The following is a 22,453-nucleotide window of genomic DNA, read 5'->3' as shown; positions in this document are numbered from 1 at the left end:
ACTTCTAATAACTTGGCCTTTTCCACTTAGGCCCTAAACCTTAGCTTGTTCTGCTAGGTTGCAGACCTATTTCATAGCGGTATCACTAAAAGTTGGAGTGACAGTTTGGTGCCATCTCCACATTCCATATTATATATATTTTTGAGGCAAGTGTGAAAAGTAATGTTATCCCAGTCACTCTAGAAACTTCCTTAATTTTGCGGGCTAAAACTGGAAAACCTTTGCATGGTAATCTAGAGAGAGAGTTTAGTTTAGATAGACTGGTCGTGTTGCTTTGTAGAATTGATTTTTGAAGGCACTTAAAAACATTAAAAACTTAAAAAAATAATTGGCAAAGTAGAGAACAGGATAGGAAATGTGATCCCTTAACAAAAAGTATTATATTATGTTACATTAATAGTCTAAACCACTACCAGTTATGATACATTTGTTATAGTTTTGGAGCCATTTTTATAAATGTAGCTTTGGGGTTTACTAAGGTTTTGAATGTGGTGGCAATAACAGCCATACATAATGGCCCAATTTGGTGATTCACAGCACACAGACACTCACAGCACACAGACACTGCACTTCACTTGCATACTGTCAGTTGCTTTGGGATCAGGTACCTATATAGCACTCCACACTTCAAAGCATTTTACATATTATAATCCTTCCACCCACCGACTACCCTGATGTAAGTAAGTATTTAATACACTAACATTACAGATAGGAAAACTAAGACAGATACACATAAATAAAATAGAGAGAAAAGAAGTGACTTATCTAAGGCCATATAAAGAGTCAGTGTTAGAGACATGATTAAAATTCAGTTTCCTTTCCCTTGGGCCTTGTCTACACTACCAAATAAGTCAAGCTATGTTAGGTCGCCACCGCATTAATTACTGCACTGGCTGAGGTCCACACTACCCTCCTTGGGTCAGTGGTGTGCATCTTCACAGAAGCGCTTCCACCAACGTAAGAGGAACAGTGTGGGGAGCTGAGATGTGGGTCTCTCAGCTCTGCTGGCAGCTCCCTGCCAGACACCCGGCTGCCCCACAGGCTCCTGGGCTCCTGGCAGGCTACCCCACCCACCCCCATTCTCCACTACCAACCAGGAACCGGGGGAAGCCGCCCGGGGCTTCTCTCCCCTGGGGATCGGGGTCCATCGGCCCTGGCTTCTAACTCCACCTGCTCAGGCAGCCTTGTCAATTTCACAGCTGAGCCAGGAGTAAGGAAAGCTGCCCAGGGCTTCTCTCTGTTCCCTGCTGGTAGCTGGGGGAAGCTACTTCCAGCCAGGAGAGGGGTCCAGCCACTCAGCTCTCCCGGGGAGCAGGAGATTTCTTGTCAATTTCAGGGCTCCGCTGGATGACATCAAAAATGACACAAGAATGACAGCCAACAGCCAATGTAAGAAATGCAGTGTCTACACTGACACTGTATCGCTCTAACTACACCAAAATAAGCCCTACACCTCTGATTGAGGTGGATTTATTTTATAGCATAGCGGTGGAGTTACATCAGTGGGAGGAGCATTTCAGTGTGTACACTTCTACTGTTTTGTTGACAAAACTCTGTACTTTAGACCAGCCCTTTGGCTTGTATAATATGCAGTCCTTTCCTCCTAATATTTGTATCTTGATACAAATGTTCAAGTGCTTCCAAAGAGATTCATTCACATTTGAACATTGCCTAACTTAAATTGAAACATGCCTAAATTCAAAGTAAATATAACATTTTTTGAAGAGACTGCTAGGCTTGTCACCAAACCTGTAGTGCTATTGTTACCGCATCTTTTATTCACCTTCACTTTCACAAATGTGATGCTTTTTTAATGAGTGAAAATTTTACAGCAATCATGCTAGTTTACCACAGATGCAGAAGTAGCTTAAAATGTAACTCTGTTTGAAGAATTTAGAGATAAATACTCCCTTTCATGTTCTACAGTGGCTTAAATGTTACATTTTCTGGCATGCACTTTCTGCATGGTATCATAGTCAGGAACTGATCTGTGGCCCCTGTCTATGTGAGTGAGTGAAGCAATTACAACAATGAGATTTTTATTTGACAGGACCAACACTATACATAAGAAAAATATAACTTACCAAATTATTTAAAAAGATTAGACCTTAGTTGTGTAATCTTTTAACATTAGTTAAAGAGCTTTCTGCTATTATTTAATGAATAATTATTATTATTAGCTCTCTTTTTGTCAGCTTCAATTCTGGGATAAACATCTAGGATTAAAACCTGCTGAATGGACTGAAGCTATTGGCCCTGTGGAAAAAATGTGTGTGTGTGTGTGTGTGCGCGCGTGCATACAAATCCATCCACACCTACCCAGAAACATAGCATATATATAATGGTGAAACCAGTGTGATAAAAGAGAAGTCATGTGATAAATTTATCATGCGTCTTCGATTGTGTCATCTGCTTTTTCTTCATGAATCCATCTCCATTGGGACTGAACTCGAATATTTCAAACTTTTAGCAGCTCAAGCAACTACAATTAAATAATAATAGTAAAAATAATCAATCTGTTACAAAGATGTTATCATCTATCCCCAAATGTGGAATTTCTTCTCCTATCCTCATATCTACAACAAAAACAACAGCAACACTGGCCCAAGTACAAAACAGGCAGTAGTCCAGCCTCCATGGGTAATATGTTTAAGGGCCGATGTCATGCAACCCTACCATGCTAGATATCCCCTTTCCGATGGAGCAAATTCTCTTCATTGTAGCTATGAAAAATACTGAGAAATCAGATTCTGAAGCTGGGTAATTTTCAGGTATAGGAAAATGTTTTAAGTCATCTCTAGAAACATTTTTTAAAGGTATTCTATTTTTTTTCTCCTGTTGAGCCCTATATAGTTTGACTCAAGATAACTAAATCATTTTGCTTATTACAAACCCTTCCTTGTTCCAGGCTAGATAGAGACTTGGACTACATGTCTATGCAGGGAAGTAGGAGGAAATAGAAATGGTCCCAGCACCCATGCATGGCTCACTTGGAGCATGGGGCTGGGCATTTGGAAGTAGTCATGCTATATGCCCTCTTACTGCTCCTTGCAACAGATAGGCAAGGAGTGGACAGAGAAGGGGAAGGAGTCTTGGGTCCAGGTTCTCTACTTTATTGTCAGTACCGCTGAGCCAAAATGTGAAAGTTGTGAATATTGAATGTGAATGCTTTTGGTACAGGTCAGCAACAAATTACTACGTGTTTCTTTCCAGTCCTGCCAACAGAATCCTCGTCCCCTTCCGCAAAGCAAGGAGGAAGCAGAGTAGAAATTGTTAGCAGAGCACTGTCTGAGTTAAAATGCCTCCTAGGGCTATTCCAGGAGTGATGCAGTTTATGTCCCATCCTCTTGCTTAGTTTTGGACCTAGAGTCACACTCTAGCCTTCAGTGCTCAACATTATGCATACAGAACTTAATATTATGCTACTCTAAAACACTCATAAGACACTTTAATATATATGTAATGTACAAAATATGTCATAGTGTGGCATATTATGAAGGTCCTATTAGCTTTTGTTTGGGATAACCTAAATAACTCACTTGTGGCTTCATTAGCAAAATGATTAGAGCCCTGCGGGGATACAAAATTTGTATCTGCATCCAATCCGTGATCCGCAAACATGGTCCGCGAATATAAAGCAGATATCCACAGATTTGCAGCGCTGTAAAAATTATGACCATCTCAAATTCCTGCTAATAAAACTTAATAAACCACACTTGTATGTATTACATGTAACAAGCATGAAATTGGTCTGTCCTCTTCAAAAAGGTTATGGAACTATTTATCCTTTCTCACCCTTATCTGGGAATGATAAGTTATTGTCCTTCCTGTTAATGCAAAATGGTTCCTGTTTCTAGATTTGTGGTTGGGCAGCTCCACAATATGAAAAAAACTGGGTATATGCAATGATAGAGATACTCTGCCTGAATATGAAATATAAATAAACATGGTGCAGGAAAGATCCTATCATTCTTTTAAAGTAACAGTGCTGCAGACATCTAGTTTTCCTTCATATAGCAAATGCTACCTCTTTTAAAAAACATTTACTCAATGAATAATGTGCATATTTTCCTGTTCTAGAGAAAATTAGAAGACTTGAGTGCTGACTGGACGGCAGTAAACCATTTAATTCAAGCACTAAAGGGAAAGCCAGCTTCAGGAGCACCTGGACTTATCCCTTCTGGTTTCTGTAAGTATTTCAGTATTGATACATTTTAAATGGGTTTACAAATGCAAATAAAAATGTAGAAATATGTTGTGAAAATTAAGGCTGAGACTTTTAAAGCTGACCCCAAGGGACATGGACACTATGCAGTGTTGAAAATTCTCAGCCAGTATATATACAACGAGAAAAATGGTTTTGAATTTTGTTCATTTTTCACACTTTTGTTTTTGTATTGTATAATGTGTCCCAGCTGCTAAATTAATGAAGAGGGCCTGACCCATTGATTATAGTTGGCTTTTTAAAATATTACTCTTTAAAAGCATTTTAGGAATTAGGGTGACTTTAGAAATTTCCATTTCATTGTCCTGGAAATGCTTTTAGTGCTTTCAGGGTCGTAGACTAGTAAAGAAGAGCATGCCATGATGGGAGGGATGCAAGGTGCAGTAATAAGAAGGAAGATCTGAACTGTTATCTACATGTTTTGTTTTTGTTTTATTTATTTTCTAAGTATCTTTTTTTACATTAGCGCTTTTTGTAGATAATGTGTGCATCAAAAGCCAATAGCAGAGAAACCCATGGCCCTCTAACACCAAAAAAGAAAAGCCTGATGTGTAGGAAAGTAAACATTCCATCTTCTAAACAGAACTAAACATATCCAGAGATTTTGCAGGATTGAACCTAGTAAGATCAAGAGACAGCCCTGGCTCTACCAAAATATGGCCATTGGTACACCAGTTCAAACAATGCAGACATCTCTTTCATGACACTTAGAAACGTAGTAATTCGGAAACGTCACTTAGTTTTGTCAGGGTTCTGGTAGCAAACTTTTCAATTTCATTATAAGAAGTAAACAAACTACTGGTTTAAAAATGACTCTATAAAGCAAGGAAAGTGCCTTACATTGATTTTGCAGTGAGTTGTGAACAAGTTAGAAAATCTCATTTAAATACATGGCAGAACTGAATAAGTTGTGTAAGCTTTTTTTTTTTTTTTTTTTTTTGCTGTTGTGGGCCACTAAACTAGCTATGTTAGGTTTTGCATTCAACTGGTTATGTCAGATTCATTTCTTTTATGAGTTGTAAATTTGTTGTTACAAAGATAATGGAAAGAACAAGAGAAGAAAGAGGAGATGGCATAGAAGTACAGATTGCTACACTAACTCACTAGATTGTGTAGAATGTAGAATGTGGATTACTAGCATTTCTCAGTTTAAGGAAATAAAAACATAAATACAGAAAATAAAGGTACTGGGGTTTTATAAAGGATTGGGCAGGAACTAAGACTGAGTTTCTTTCCTGTTTCTTTCCACTTACTTGAGAATATTTATTGTAATCCCATAATTTTAACTGTAATAGCAGTTTTAGCAGCCATTTGCCTATTTTTAGTTGCCATTTGCCTCTGTCACATGAAACTTTAGGAGATCGGATACAGTTAGTACCTTTTCATGCCATTTAACAAGTCCTTTGAATTCACAAAGAAAACATGGGTGAAGCCCATCCTCAAAGTGCAAAGACAGAAAATGGTACATGTTAATAAAACTTCTTGTTCTGCATTTCCTTCTGAAAAATGTTGAGACCATAAGACATGTTTTTTATGTACTATGTTATTACAACTAATAAACTCTCTAAGTTTCTTTTGGCCATTTAAATCCAGCCCATGGTCAGTTTCATGAACCCTGTGCTGGTTTGCAATTAGGAGGGCTCTAAGTTGATTGAGAACTGAACTGTACTTTTATCCAGCATAACGATAGAACTGCTAACTTCTGGTTCCATCCTCACGGACTGCCTGCCTTCTGGTCTCATTTCACTTCTTAATGCTTCTCTTACTCTTTGTCTATATTTATGAGTAAACTGTATTTTTAAGATCATATTAAAATATGATTCTGAATAAACTGGGCCAAAACTGTGTTAGAACCATTTTTAAAATACCTTTCTTTAGATGCTCCCTGTGCTACAATTTGTGCTCTGCTGGGCTCATCCACACTGGCCCTTTAAACAAAACTAGATTCCAATGTACCAAAACTCTGTTTAAACCAATTTTCAAACACTGTTCTCTTGCATATGTGATTGGGTAAACATATGCCTTTTGAAGCTGGTGCCCCTTCTCTTCATGTATATTGCATACCAATAATTACAAAAATCTGAGAAATGTGTTGATAGTTCCACACAGTTTTAACTAGCATAAAACACCAGGCATGATATCCTAGTCCTGTCAAAGTCAATGGAAGTTTTGCTATTGAATTAATGGGTCCAGGATTTCACACTATATCTTCAGGTGAAATAAAATATAGATATGAAAACTGACTTTCAGAGAAAAAATCCCAAAGAATATATTCACTGCAGCACAGGGTGTTATATGGAGAGGCCTTAGTCACCCTGAAAACTAGGTGAACTATAAAAGTGGAGCCCAGAATTAAGGATGCCACTCCATTGTGGTTTGAAAAGACCTCTGTGTAGCAGTGGCAGTACTTTTGGTTGATTATTATATTCTGTAATTGCGTGACAACCAGAATGTAATGGTGTTCATAGCTATATATCTGAGCAGAGAACAAAGAAATAAATAGCTGGCCCTTGCTACCTTGTCAGGTGTCACTCTGTCCATTCTAGTTACAGGGCTTTTGTAAAGGGGCCCTTGTGTCGCTCTCCTCAAGATATGATGTTATGGGGGGTGGGGAACAGGATAGAAGTGTGTTTATCATTATTTCTGTGAATGTGTGCGTGTCTGTGTGTAAGAGTTTCTTGGACACAGAGAAGGTACTACTACAAAGGTCACTAATATCCCACTGGGTCAGTATGCCTTCGGGCATAATGAACAGAACATTACTTTTCCACGTGAGAAAGTTTATTTAGCTGAAGGCTATGTCAGAAACCTCAGTTAAACTTGACTTCCCAGGGAAGATGATTCAAAAGGCAAATTGTGCTCACTCTATCCATTGATAGTTGGAACATGAAATTACATGAACATCACTAACCACACACCTCTGTGCCTTATGCAGTATGAAAAATATTATAAACAGAGAGGGAAAATGCAAGGTCTCCCTGGTTGTGTAGTGTGCTAATGCACTGTGGAGACAAATTTCATTAATCTCTTTATACACATTAATACATCATATTTCATCCAAAAATGATGCATTTGTATAAGCTCAGGTATACTATATAAGGTAAGGTGCGTGTTTGATAGCATGTTGTACTGCAACACAGTTTCAGTGTCCTGTTTTCTTGCACTCATAGCTTTCATCCGTGTTAAATTACATTTACCACGATTCATTTACATACAATGTGGATTTATTTTAGTAAGTTTGTTCAAAATTCTTTTGATCACATTTTTGTTAAGTAAGGACACCTGACATTACAATTCCTTAAAGCATTCTTTTAAATATCACGCTTTGACTGAGCTGCAGCAAATTTTTAAAGGCAATGGAACATTGAAAACATAAATATCATACTTCTGTCTGAAAATGTTTTGCCTGCTATTTTTATAAGTCACGCCTAAAATTACTATAATTGAAAGTAACTAAAATTATTTTTCTTTATTAATGTAGTTGGTTTAATTCATGCATTTGACACTTTGTATCTAGCCAGTTTCACTTTTTCCCTGAATATTTAGTCAGGCAGCTTGTTTGTGTGGGGATTTCAGCAGGAAAAAAGCAATCAAGAAAAAATAAAAATGTGTTTCTAAAACCAGAAAACAGTAGCAGGAGGACTTAGGATCAGGTATAATACTGAAACTACTTTTAACTCATTATTTTAAAATTGACTCGATTTTGAGTGTCCTTTTAAAAGTTTACATGTTAGCAGGTCTTGATTAAAATCATTGCCTTTGATAGGTTTGAAAAAAGGTTTGTCTAGCAAAGAGATGAATTGAAGCTCCTACGCTTGCCTTTTGAAGGTGTTGTTCAGGTTTTCTTTGAGAACGAGGACTGAGAGTGATCATTTTGTGAAAAGTGCCAAAGGTGATGCGGTGTTTTTTGTCTTTTGTCATTTTTCTGTATGAGTTTACTCGAGAGCATAGTGATTGTCTAGTTTCACTTAGATTGTTATCGTTGCATTTAGTGCACTGGACAAGGTACACCATATGTGTTATTGGTACAGTTAAAAGTGTGTGAAATCCACAGATATATTGTATAGGACTTAATAGAAATGTTGTAAATGTGAGTGCAAAAGTGTGAGCTCATGAAAATGTTCCTTTTTTTGTTTGTTTTAATTCCCTCTTTTCTTTTCTTTTTTTTAATCTAGAAAAGTAAATGGAAAAATGAAGACATTGATACAACATTAAGGTTAAATAGCTAAAATAATATTTAAAGAATGTAAAAATTAGGAATCCTGCAACATCACTGATGCAGCTTTTTTCTGTGTGTTCAGCATCTAGCACAATAGGGTCCTAGTCCGTGACTAGAGCTCTTAGGTGTTACAGTAATACAATTTATATTCGGTATTGATTGTCTCTGGGGACCATAGAAAAATACCCCCAAAAAAATCAGCTTTGATCATGATACACAATATTAGAAATTAGTTTTCTCTTTGGTAGTCTTTCACAGCTGTAGCCCTCTGAGACTGTCACTGTGAATACAGTACACACTGTGTTGTACTCTGAAGATCTGGCACCTGCAGCCAAAATAGCCTGGGTGCAAGCAAGAAGCCCTGCTCCACCCTGAGGCTGGCTTATACAAACAGAAAAAGGAAACTGAGGAGGGGGAGCAGAATCCATTTTGGCTGTTACAGGTTTTTCTGACAGAGTTTGATTGCTCTGGTTCAAGGTTCTGTGGTATGTGCCTTATAAATTGACTTAAGTTGCTCTGCCCTGACCAGACACCTAAGGGAAAGGGAGAAAGCCTGTCTCTCGGATGGGGCCAGTTTGGAAGCCTTCTTAAAGGGGGCATGTTTGCCTGTTAGTTTGCGGTTGGCCTTCCCCTGCTTGAATCCCATACATGTACATATGAAGACATCCATTAATGTAATTTTAAATTAAGTTTCTCAAAGTAATGTGACATTGTCAATATTGTATATTTTATTGTGTGTGAGACGGATATGATAACCTCCTGGATAAACCTTATTGAATTAAATTCAATTTTATTTGATTAAGTGTAAGTATTTTAGGAGTTCATTGTATTAAAAAAGCAAATGTTTATGTACTATTGAGGGACTGTATGTATTTGTGACGTTGGCCTCGAGCGGAACCTTGCTGAGATTGCTCAAATTAGAGTAAACTGCAGAGAATGGGGCCAATACTGGTGGTTATTCTTCCATAAGATATACCACGCCAGCAGCAAACAGCTTCTGATTACCTCACTGGTTATTCAAAACACAGTTCCATTAAAGCCATCCAGCCCTCTGGTTTCTACCCAGACAGCCAAGTCAAATATGATGGAGATTACCAAAATCTTTGTCCACCATATGTAAAAATGTTTTACCAATCCCAAAAAAACAGACACATTATACACTAGGTCAATGAATATTTTAGATCTTACCCAAATACACGCTTAAAGCCAATACTTGCTAACTAAACTAATATTTACTTTTTAAAAAGGAAAGAGAGAATATTGGTTAAAAGTTCATATACATACAGATGGGAATAATGTCCATAGGTCAGTTTCAAAGTAAAGATGATAAATTGTGTTGCAGAAGTTGTTTCAGGATTAGTTTCACAGGTTACAGTCCAAATAGTCCATGTACAGAGTTTGTTCAAATTCTCCCATGAGAATTAGTGGGGTAAATCCAGACATAGTGCTCGGATGTTAGACTTGCCACGCAAACTTCCTCTATCATATTTTAAGCAGTCCTAAAATAAACAGGATTCGATCGGAGGCTTCTTTTATAGTCTTTTAGCAGGATTATGATAGCACTTGATAGCAGACATCACAGCAGGTAATCCTGGGATGCATAATAGGTAATTACTTGTAGCTTTGAAGTAACCTCTACTTCCCAGGCACCACATCGGTAATTATCCATTAAACAGTTAATAGACAGTTTATTTATACTTCAAAGAGAAATACAGACAATGATATTGTCCCCAAGGTTCATCTAAATGTTAATATTTCATTTTGATCTCTGAATCAATAGAACAATAATAATAGACAGGAAAGACATATTGTGATAGATAAACTATGTAAACAGAGACAAATAGAGTCCTAACAATATACACTTGCAGTTCAAACGCTTGGTTCTACTAACATGGCTGTTGGCTATTTACAAGGAATGGCCCTAATTACCATTTCAATATTTTTAAACATGTCCTTAAAGGTTGATTTTGGGATATTTTAGCCTGCTAGGCTTAACCCGTCCTGGCCCAGTGTCACACTGTTTCTCTGTGGGAGAGTGACCACAGCCCTCCAGAAACTGAGAGTAGTGGGGGATGATTAAGCAAATTCACTCAGGTTGTAAAATGTCGAGAGAGCTAACACCACTTGGAGAGATGATCACCTATACTGGGTTCAGACTGGATTCTCCAGCAATCAACAGACAAAGAAAGGATTTTTGGTTAAATACCCTGAGTTAAAACTTTTAGGGCCTTCTTTCTGATTCAGCAAATGGACAGAACCTCTAGTGCAAGATGGACCCCAATCCTTAGGGAAGGATTGGAAGATCTTTGGCCCACTGAGGTCCCATAGGACTTGGCAGATGGTTCTGAGCTGAAGCTGTTATGAACTAGTGTCCACAGGAAAATCCCCTGTGGGGTTTGAAGGACTAATCACCAGACAATGACGGGGTGATCTCTGATAAGCTGATTAGCCTATGTGTATATTCTTCTATTGTTTTTAATATATTTAATATATTTTCTTTCTAATTCTTCCATCTTAAAAACAAAAGTGCCTGCTGTGTTGTAACTTAACTGTGGCAATTACACTGTGTTACCTTCTCTGAGGAGAGAAGCGAAGCAGCCCTCTTTAGGCAGTCTGTCTTTCGGGGAATAACACAGTGTACTCAGGGGATTGTGCAGCCTGGAACTACCCTGGTCAGGAGGGAGAGAAACACAGGTCTCTACCCAGGACAGGTGACAGCTTTGGAGCCTATAGTGGGTGCCCTTGCTGGATCAATGAGGGGGAGTACGAGTGCAGTTACCCTGAACTGTGACAGTATACTTTCCATAAATGAAATTAATATATCAGAATATACATTTACATAGCAAGGTATAAATCAAATATAGAAATAAAATATGCAATATATACGTATTCATATGGGTGATAGGAGTTTGCTCATTAAGATTCAAAAATGCACATCTGGCCAAGACTAAGCACAGGAAAAAAAAATATTCCCAAAGAGGAACTTTCCAGAAAGTTAGGAGCATATGAATTCATGGGATCAAAATGAAAGACTTGACATAATCTTACATACAGAATGTACTGCTAGACTCCCACTATAACAAAAATATATCACACACAATATACATCATACATAGGAATCTTTTCACGCATAATTAAAATGTGTCCGCCTAATGGATGGAAGATGGTAGCGATTTAATGTAGCATAGCTATCCTGTATAAGAGTTCAGTAGTTTAGGCTAGGAAGTTAAAATAGCTATTGGATCCATCTACTATGACAAGTTCTCAGGACCTTGGTTTTACATCTTGTTCCTAAGATAAAATCACCTCTTAACTGTGCATTTCTGCTGAACAATGTTTAGGGCATTGGTAAATTAACAAGAAAGGGAATTCCACCTATAGAATCACCAGCAGCACTTTCTGCAGCATCTGAGTTTTCCTTGGAGGTCTCCCATTCCAAATAACAACAAAGTCTGATGTTACTTAATTTGTGATAGCTGAGGAAATCACAACCCAAAGAGAAGCTATCTGATTATTCCATCTGATAGTTTCCTTTTCCTTTAAGAAGTATTTTCCCCTTTTTTGTTGCATGTGCCACATATAACAAACAGTGATATGGCACAAAACTGAATCTCTTACCATTTGATTGGAGATTTTTCAAGGTCAGGACCTAGTTTCATGAGAAGTTTTATTTTTCAATACAGCTGACATCAGACACAAGCTGAAAGAGAAACTTGTCCAATAAAGCTTTCAGATTCAATTTACTCTCTGCATATAGCTTGAGGAATCTCTGGAGGTCATTCGCAGCATGTGCTTCAACACCAACAGGGAAAAGTAATGAAAAGAGCCTGGATAAAAAGCTGACACTATGCCTTCAAACTGCATGAATCAAAACATAATAAAGAAGTTTATGGCCATAAATCTCTGATTCTCAGGATTTCTATCTTCATCTCTGATTCTACAGAACACTTTAATGCATGGATTTTTTTTCTGTATAATCTAAGAGAATAAACATTACATACACACACAAATTTCAATAACAAAAGTTTGATTTAAATCAATAAAAAGAAGGCTGCCATTTTATGTTTAACTCAGCCTATTTACAGGGGTCTCAGTGTACTGTGCTGTCTGAGAATACATTTTCCATAATACACAGACATAACAATGCCGTTTATGAATGGAGTGTTAAATTTTACTTGATTTTTTCAGAATGTAGTTGCTTAAATCAAACCCTTAAAAGTTACTTAACAGAGCTTTTATTGTAATATATTTATAATGAATTATAAAAAGTAAAATCAAAGTAGGCTACCTCACCCATTTGCAATTAATAGTGTTAAATCTATAGCTTTTTATTTTAATATGTTATAGCAGGTGGTTGTGAACATAACCATCAGGGTAGATGAAATAAGTGAGAGCCAAAGGTATTAGCACTTTTTCACATGACAATATTTACCTAATCAGTGTCTGGACTCATGTCTATTGATTTGTTCTCAGTAAAATGGGCTTGGCAGCTTTTTTCTTATATTTAATTTCTCTTTTAGGTTTTGAAGAGCAGGAGGGTGTGCAAAGATCATTTTGATAACCCTCTTGAAACTCAAGAGATTCTGTTACATAAACTTGATCAGAATGCCAGTGAAACCTCATTTGCTTTTTCCCATAATTTCAGAATTGCTTACTTATGGTCCAAATAGCAAGTAAGTTGAAATGATAGGCCTGACTTATGCGGAGAAACTTCTGAGGAAAATGGAAGTGTCTAGAAAGGCTGTGTTTATGTTCTTGTCCAAAGTACAGAAAGTTAAATTCAAAACCCACTATAGAATCTGAGCTACTTTTCTTTCTGATGTAAGCCAAGAAATGTGACAATGACAAAGTTTTGTAATTGTAGAAGATGGATAGGATTGAGGTCTCTTGAGTCCAGGCATGTGTTATTACATCCTCAGAAACAAGGGCTTCTCTTATAGTCTCAAACCATCAAAAGCACATTTCTTCAAAGATACAGTTGTTATTGCTCACTGGCTCCCATGCAAAGTCTAACGATCTTAAAGATTCCCACCCCCATCCTCTCACACTTCAAAGCCAGGTGCACTATTTCTCTCTCTTTTTCCTCACCGTAATGGTAGCCTATCTTAAGTTACTATGATTTCAGATAACTTCTATTTCTATAATCATTCTAACTCCTTTCTCTTTCCTTGTGAAAAAATTAACTAAATTTTGGTCAAATATTTTAATTGTTTAGTAGAAAAAAACATAGTAAGTTCTAGGGAGCATCTTGCACTCATTGCTTTTTATTTCCCTCTGCTGTTGTTAGTTGGCTTTTCTTTTCAATTTATTCTCTTTCACCCTAAGGGGGTTCTGTTTAAAAAAAATCTGGTGGGTTTTTGAAAGGTTTTTCAATCCTCAACCTGCTCCATATATTATTGGAATTAAGAAATAAACATGATGAGCTTACTTAAAAGGTGTGTTTGTTTGACCTGGTGTTCCTGTGACTAACCTTACTAAAAGGCTGAATGAATTCACTCAGCAGCTGCAAGGGAAAAGAGAGATTATTACACACCTGGGTGTAATGAATTCAAAGAGAAATTGGGTTTGTGGATAGCTCTAAGTAAAAAAAGCATTACAGCACTTCCTAGTCATGGAAACATTTGTGGAGATGTTTGAACTTGAACATGATGAAGACTTAGAGGAGTTTTATGCACATGTGGCTGATTTGAAAAATCAGCACTATGAATTTGCCAGGAAGTTTGCAGACTTTTGAGAAAATGGAGCCATTGGCAATGTTTATCTTTTATTGTTCCCTGTCATGACAGATAGCATCAGTGAACTGGGCATCAAAGTGAATGAGCAGTTACATTTGGGCAGTGGTCCATTAGAAATGGAAATTGTTGCCATGCAGAGTGACATCCAGGTGAAAGCAACATACTAGGATGTTGTTTTTACTTCTGTTGACATATAGAGGTCTGGCATCATCTATGAAAGATGTTATCACAATTAACCTATAGGGGGAAGATACGTTAATAGAGCCATTCTCTGATGGAACACCTTTACTCCCTGTTCATAACCACATGGACAACTTACCTCCATTCATTATAACATTCCTCTAGCTACAACAATTGCTTACATGAAAAAGTATTTAGATGCTCATGTGTTTATAAACAAATGACATGCATAAAGATGACTTGAAGAAAAGAGTTTGACTCTTAACCCTTACATTTTTCAGACTCCCGCCAACAAATGCTTTTGAGGTTTGTGAGACAATGGGATCCCTAAATTGAAGAAAGAAATGGTTATTTAAAAGCCTTTCTCTCTCTGTCTCTCTCTCTGTCTGTCTCTCTCTCTCTTACACACACCGACACGCACAAGAAAAAGGAAACTTTGTTCAAGATAGTTTCCTTACCTATCTACCTTCCAGCAAGATGGCTGATCAGCCTCTGGGCAGGATCTCCCACAAAGACCAAAATGCCCGGTTCCTTTATCTTCTTAGGTGAAAGATTCCTCGAGGTTCTTTGCATCTCTCTTTTATAGTTGAGTCAACCTTTAAAATGGATTCTTCTGACGGTTACACCCAAAGTAATATTCATTCAAGCTATGAGGAAAGTGACATGGAGTCTCCTAGTGAAGGAAGTTTCATGCTGACTTCTTCCCCTGCCAGTGTTTTCTAAAATGAAAATCGATTTGTTACCTGCAGTCTCCTCCCCCTGCAGTGATGCTGAGTGGTTATCTCCTCCCCTTGTTGGCTTGATGATCCTGTTTATTGTCCATGTAAATAGTATTCCCACTGTCCCTTAATGTACTTTTGAAATAGCTTCAAGGTGGGAGAACCACATTCCTTTCTCTAGGGTGAGTAACTTAGGCCTCTCTAGCAGACACATGTTAAGAACATAATTTCCAACATGTTTGTAATTTTGAATTTGTCATCTGTATGAACACCACGCAATAATATTAATGAGCAGTATGATATTGTATTTCTATTGCTATCTTACATGACACCTTTTATATACAGGTTACGATGTTAATGAATGGGGGTACACTGAACTGGTCAGGCTAGCTGAAGCTCACTATCAGATACCATTGAGCCACTTGCCCTCTGCATTGTAATGCAGTTTGGGTGACAAGGCTACAATAGAATAAATAATATTGTCAGTAGTTTACTTATAGACCTAACATTTTTTAGGTTACCTCTAGCAGTACCTCAGCTTTACTAAAAGTGACCTCTTTTAATGGTTCAACACTCGCCTCAGAGGATGTGAGTAGCTATCATCTCCTGCCCCAAAAAATTAAAATATTTATCCTCAATTCCACATCACATGCTGCAGACAGACCAGGTAACTCGTCGTCAGAAACCTCAAACTGCGAGGAGTATACTTAAGGTAAATAGCAGGTTTTGTTGGCCATGTTTTTATCTAAGCAAACTATTGATTCATTTTACAGACACTTTACTTTTAAACAACAAAATACATTGTAGAACAAAATTCTCTGGTAGTATAACTATAGAACTAGATTTTTAGTTGTTCTTTCCCCCAGAGAGATCAAACTCCTCCGAAACTCAAAAATCCCTCTAGCAGTGCAGGGTCTTTAAAAATCCCTTTTACAAAAGTAATCTCTAATATAGGATTACTAAAAATAAAAATGAAATAAGAAGATTGTTGATGCATGCAAACTGGTGATGACCTGCAATTCTTGTCACAAACATAGCTACCTCTTTTATCAGGCAGTTCTTGGCTCAAATATTATTACTAAGCATGTAGATCATAAACAAGTAATATCCAGTTAGTTAGTTAGAAGTTGAAATGTTTTATAAATATATATATATATATGTCCAAAATTTCCAAATAGGTAACCCCCTAAATAATAGTTAGGTTGCACAATGCTTCAGTTGATACAAATATATAACATTCAGATTATATTATGATTTTGTGCCCCATTTTGTGCACATTATTCGTATTCCTCCTCTTATGTGACATCTTTCATGCACACTGCTGTAGTCTCATACAATGAAAGAAACCAGCCAAAAGGAAATCCTAAAACTAAAAATAAACAAACAAAAAGAAAAATCAAATCACATTCAGAGCTATAGCTGATTGTGTTGTGACCATTAACTTTTATTTTTTTTCATTCTGGGCTGTTCGAATTACCTGCTGGCACAGTTTTCTGCCTTGTCCCCCTCACTATTTATACTTTAAATCATGAGCACATTCAGACTTGTAATGATGATAGAGTCTCTAGGGCAAATGCAAGCCAGACAGGAATTGTTTTTTTCTGTTGTAGATTTCCTGGAGCTTCACATCATAGCTTAAAAACAAAACATTGTTCACAGAAACAATTCTCCCCCACCCCAACAATTCTGATTTTTTCATTATTGCTACTATAAATGAGAGAAGTCAAACTTTAAAGTACATTGTATTTACAGTACACCAGTGTGGCAAGATTTTCACCTACCTTTATGTTAATAATAGCACTAGCATTTTCCAAAAATAATTGTTAATAGGAGTAGAAAAAAATAGATGTAGCTGTGTAATTAATTGTCATTGACAATCTTTGTGTCAGTGAATAAAGAATACCTGATACAAAGTATCATATTTGATCTGTACGGCTTGCATAAACAAGAATGGATATGAATAGCAAAGGAAAGCTTTTAAGAATTTGCTGATAAAAATTGTCTCTGTGATTGCACTTTTTCAGTTGTGGATATTTCAGAAAGCATTGTCTCAATGCCTTGTGATTTTAATTTGCAAAAATAATTAGGTGTTACTAAATTTCACTTCATGTCTTCATCTACCTCTTAAAAACATATAGTGGTTGAATTAAAGATTTTTTATGATAATTTAATCAATGATGCAGAGCCGTAGGATTTAGAAAGTGTCCAAACCCTTCAAAAGATTCTTCTGATACTTTTTAGCATCACTGTCTATTTATTTCTTACACTGAACTGCAACAAAGCCAATCCCTAGCCACATGCACTTTTCAATTTTTAGTGGGCCCATCAATCATTTTGAATGTGGCCTCAGGAAAGGTTCACAGGGAATAGCACAGTAACAGTATATTACTACTAGGAGACTGAACTTTCAGGTAGTTTATCCTTCAGAAAGGTTTTGAATGGAGCAATAAGTTGTCCAAGCAGAGTGAGCTATATTAATGATACCCCAGATTGCAGATATATAGTATACTCTTAATCATTTTCTATGCCACCTATCCATATTGGACTCAGGGTCTAGCTGGGTTGAGATTTAATGATCTTGGCCAACACTGATAGAGCAGGCAATTGGACTTCTACAGTGCCTATGCTTGGATTACTTCTACATATCATCTGTAAAAATCTTTTCTCAGCTTCCTTTTTAGCACAAGTATATTCCACGTAATCAAGTTCATTTATCTCCTATAGCGCCATACCGAGCCTGAGTGATTGAAACCCAGATTATGGCTTTAAAGTTCTGACACAACTTGTGTACTCAGAAACTTGCTTTAGGAATCCCTTGTTTACTGCATTTATCATTATCAAATAGGGTATTATACTCCATTTACCCTCTGTGGGTGTCCCAGGCCTAAGCGAGAACATTGGCAGAGGCTACTGTCAAGACCAGTGACTCAGCATTTGCTGCTACATATGTTTTAACGATCCTGGATGTACTTAGCAGTTTGTTACCTTCACCTTAGGGATTCTTTGACTAAAGGATTTTGAACTGGTATTCCAGGTTTCCTAGGTATTTAAAGCCTTTTGACCACTAAGCCATTCCTTCTGTCTATGTTAAGAACTCTTCCTTGATGATCACACTCCCATTCATGGAGTGGGTTTTAGATGAAAAAAAGACAAAATTTGGTGCTAAGTGGCAACCTTGTTGGGCTTGGATATTGAATTAACCCGTCAGCCCTTGAAGAAGTCCTTTCAGAAAAAGTTTGAAACTTGGAGGTGTAATAGGTTGGGGATACTGCCACTCTGTGTGTCTGTGATGCACCTATTCAGGTGCTAAATAAAGGACTTCACTTTAGAGTTGTCGATCTGTACTTTTCAGAAGCACTAAATTGACATAAAACAGAATTTAAAATAAAGGAAGTACACCCTTGCAACTGATCTCCATGCTGCCTTCCCTATTTCTGATCAAAGTATTTGTTATACACCTAGAATCTTGAATTTCAGATTTATGGAAGTTCCACAGTAATTTGACTCCTGAGATTCAACCTTTCAAGAAACACAAAATGCACATGTATTTTTTTGGCATGCTTCCATTGTATTTCAAGTCTCTAGTGTAAAATGAGAATTGGAGCCTTTAGAATTACTCTAGTGATTCAGGATACTCTTAAAATAGATATTTATTCCTCTCTCATCCCCTCATATTCTCATTCTTTTTTAACCTAAGCAAAGTGATATATTATTTCTGTGTTTTATTTTTCTTCAGTGTGTACTTTAATTCTTTCCCTTCTCTATCACGTGGTGGAATAGCAATGAGGAAGAATCCCATTGGTACAAATACATTTTCTATTGTGTGTTTTCATCGCTTTAATCATCTTTATAGTTTCTGGTTTGAGCATGTAACAGGAATGAGCTGTTGCAGCCTTCAAATAATCTTAAAAGGTTGTGTTTTATTTTCTCTTTATCATATCTTGCTGCTCTAGAGCTCTGAGTCTCATCAACTTTGTTGCTTATGAATTTGTATAAATTAATTTGGTTCCTATTTTTGAGCTAAAACACTAATTATCTTGGGAGGGAATCCCGTTTGAACCATCTCCACCTTCACTGTTGCTCTGGATACATTTTTTCAGTATGAGATCTGTTGCTACATACTGTGTAACTAAATTTTCTCTCTCAAATACTTAATTTATCTTCCTTTTTTAATTTTAATCACTTATCTATATTTCTTTGGTGAATGTGTTTGCGCAAGTGTGTGTTCTGAGAGAGAAAAAGACAAGGAAGATGATGTACTTTTTCTAATGCTATTTCAATACTTGTGGCACATAAATGTCACATGGAAAACAAACTGTATGATTGGTTTCTAAAGGCGATCATTCTAAATAAATTGGTAATCTCAAAGGTTTAACAGTTCATTCAAAAAAGAAGTTATACCTTCCTTAATAGTAAGGACTTCATCATAATGTATCTTGAAGGTTTTTAATAAGGCTATCACATGGGACAATGTACGTCTTCTGGATTCTCAGGTTTCTCAAAGGAGCATTTCAGCTTCTTGATACAAGACATGTGCATCAAAGGGATAAGAAATTAAGCCAGAGTCCAGAGCAACACAAGCACATGCATTTGAAGATAGCTTAGCTAATTCTACAAGGATCAGTTGTCATTTAAGAAAATCAATTTTAATAGCTGGTATAACGTAAAGGCCAAGCTTAACAATGTTATAATAAAAATAGATAAATAAATAAAAAAAATTGAAACCCTGTTTACAGTTAATCAGTTATTTAGTTATGAATAACTCATTTCCCTCCCTGATCTCTGTTCTTTGTTGCAATTGGTCAGTCTCAGAGGATCTAATTGTATCTCTAGCTGGGAAGCTCTCTTTCAGGAGCTATCAGTAGTGTTGTTTCCTGCATGTCTTCTGCATTCAGCACTACCTTCTTTACAATGCTGAGTATGTCATGTCTGCAGTTACTTCCATGTTTATTGACCCAGAACTCAGACAGCTGAGTTCAAAACAGGTCCTCTTCCTGCTAGCACAGTACACTAGCCAAATGTGTCGAGTTCATTTTTATATCTTAGTTGAACCACTTGTAAGTTTTCTTTTTTCTGGTTGTTTAAAAAGATATTTTTAGATTTTATTTAAAAATCAGCAGGCACAAACAAGTGGTCTTACGCCGTCACTCAGAGGACTAAGCAATACAGATATTTAAGTTACCCCAAGGAACTCTCTAACTGACATTTCACCAAAGGGAACAGCTCATAATAAGACCCTATTAGCTCAATTTGCTGCTGTACTCCCATGTAATTTTTGTGGTATGCTTGGGTTTGTTGTTCGTTTGGGGTTTTTTTTTGCTTTTTTACAATGTTTTTCAATAATTTCTTTAGAACATAAAAAGATTAATGCAATTACACTACATATAAAATAATACATATTTTATGTGTTCACTTTTTTTATTTTTGCATGTAATAAATAATTTCAAAAAGCAAATACTATTCAAACTTTTAATGGAAAATTACAATTTCAGTAGGGACATATTAGGTACTTTCTGTAGATCTTTAGCACTGGAATTATACCTAGTATAGTTGGCAACACCTGAAGCAATTTAAACAATTTGGATAGCACTAAATTAACCCAGATTGTAATTTTGTAAATAAAACTGAAATGAGGCTGTTAATATAGGAGTTCCAAAAAAGTTCGGTGCTGACATGCAGTCCCCTTGGAAATCTCTTGGAGTAATCAGTAAATCGCAGATTATATTGTGATAGAACAACAGGTCACTGGTCTCCATAGCTATAGTAAATCAGTTTCTTTAATCTGGTATTTTCCTTTTCGTCTATGAGAAATCCACCCCTTATAATTAATTTGGGGTTTTGGGACTCTTGGATCCAAAAGAAATGGCTCTATAGCTCCAGGTCAGGCATATCACCAGTAGTGCAGACAAATGCTAGTGCTTATATCCTCATTCCAGGCCTCTGGACGCTACATGATGTGAAGTCTACACAACTCAGTTTTAGTCTACATTTTGATGGAGTAAAAACCTCAGCCCTCATTGAATTTGGAGCGTGTGGTAGATGTTCTTCACTCAGGATAAATGTAAGATACAGTAAAGATCATTGTTAGTGTGAGATAGCTGAATTAATAGGAGCCTCTATCCAAACCAAAGGCCATGTACAAGGCTGATCAGAAGCTGAGTTGTATGAGTGGAGGGATTTCCCTGGGGGTTGCTTGCAAATGGAGGGGGATGGGATTTGTTTGGTAGAGGTTTGTGTGTCTGAAGACAGTCGCAGCCAGAAGCAGACTGCAAGAGAAGCACAAGTAATATGGCCCTGAGAGGAAGCCAGTTGGGAGACCTTATTGGACACACTGCTCCCTGGAAAGAGGTTTGGAACACTGAACAAAGAAACTGTCTCCTGCTATTTGATTCCTGATGTGTTCAGGGAAACAGGATATTGTGTACATTCTTTGTAAATAATACAATGGCATCTAAGAAATAGCTGAGCCTAACATCAGATTCTTCTCTTACCAGAAATAACCCACAAGACCCCATTATTAGTTAACTGCTTGAGTCAAAAGGGGTAACAACCAACAAGACCCTTTTCAAAGCTAACGTGAATGCAGTGAATCACAGCAGCACTGTGACAATATTGAGATTGGTGATGCAGCACTCTAGCATACTCTAGTCAACCTCATTGTGCTTCTCAAACATATTCATAGGTAGCCAACTGAAGTTCTGGAATAGCTTTTTAGTCTACATGCGGGACAAATAAATCCCCTTCTGGTCAGCAAAAGCCTGGGTAAGCTGTCTGTTTTTATTTGTTTTAAGTCCAGAGAAAGGGAGTAAAGAGATGGAATGGAACTGTAATCATACGTTTCTGCACATGTGCAGGAGAATTGTTACCAGTGTCCAGAATATCCATAAGAAGGAGTATTGGTAGTTATTAAAGCACAATTAAGGGCAGGCAATCCAGCATCTCTTTCACATCCTGAGCCAGGAGCTGAGCCCAGTGAGGGCTGAGGGGATGGGAGATGTTGTGTTTAGAAGGTGGTGAGAGTTTCCATTGGACTAAGCCACATACAGAGATTGGATGCCAGGACAATATGGCCATTGTCATGGTTAAATCTCAGACCTGTAACATTTTGGCTGCATAAAAAATTTCCCATGGGAATGGGCAAATGTAAAGAGAGTGAGTCAACCATTAACATAAGATAATTAGCCATTAGAGAAGTTTATGGAGTAAGCTTTTCTGTTTGCTGATGAGGTTAAAGAATTTGGATATTGACCGAGAGACCTATAATATTAATTTTGCTTTGAAAATTGAAGAATTCAGATGATATAGATTACATTTCAGTGAATGATATTAACTAAAAAATTGTCTTTAAATATCAGGGGGTAAAGAATACATATGT

At 37.0% G+C, this 22,453-nt stretch overlaps 1 protein-coding gene across 26 annotated transcripts in view; it reads left to right on the top strand.

The window, feature by feature from the left end:
- The window catches only part of DMD (dystrophin), a 1,854,857-nt gene that overhangs the window by 1,339,158 nt on the left and 493,246 nt on the right, over positions 1-22,453 (top strand). For all 26 annotated transcript variants that reach the window (XR_010919130.1, XR_010919131.1, XM_067545076.1 and 23 more), the window contains one exon: positions 4,081-4,189. Coding sequence is in view for 24 of the 26 variants with exons in the window: in XM_067545076.1 (XP_067401177.1) it covers positions 4,081-4,189 (109 nt within the window). In the remaining 2 variants the exon portion in view is untranslated. The remainder of the gene's footprint in view (positions 1-4,080; positions 4,190-22,453) is intronic.

The sequence above is a fragment of the Emydura macquarii genome, unplaced genomic scaffold (assembly GCF_026122565.2).
Source record: "Emydura macquarii macquarii isolate MOO-44397 ecotype Brisbane River unplaced genomic scaffold, CSIRO-AGI_Emac_v2 contig_1043, whole genome shotgun sequence".
In the NCBI taxonomy this organism is placed as follows: Eukaryota; Metazoa; Chordata; order Testudines; family Chelidae; genus Emydura; species Emydura macquarii.
Note: the sequence above shows the minus strand (reverse complement) of the source record. Positions and strands in the feature narration are given on the sequence as shown.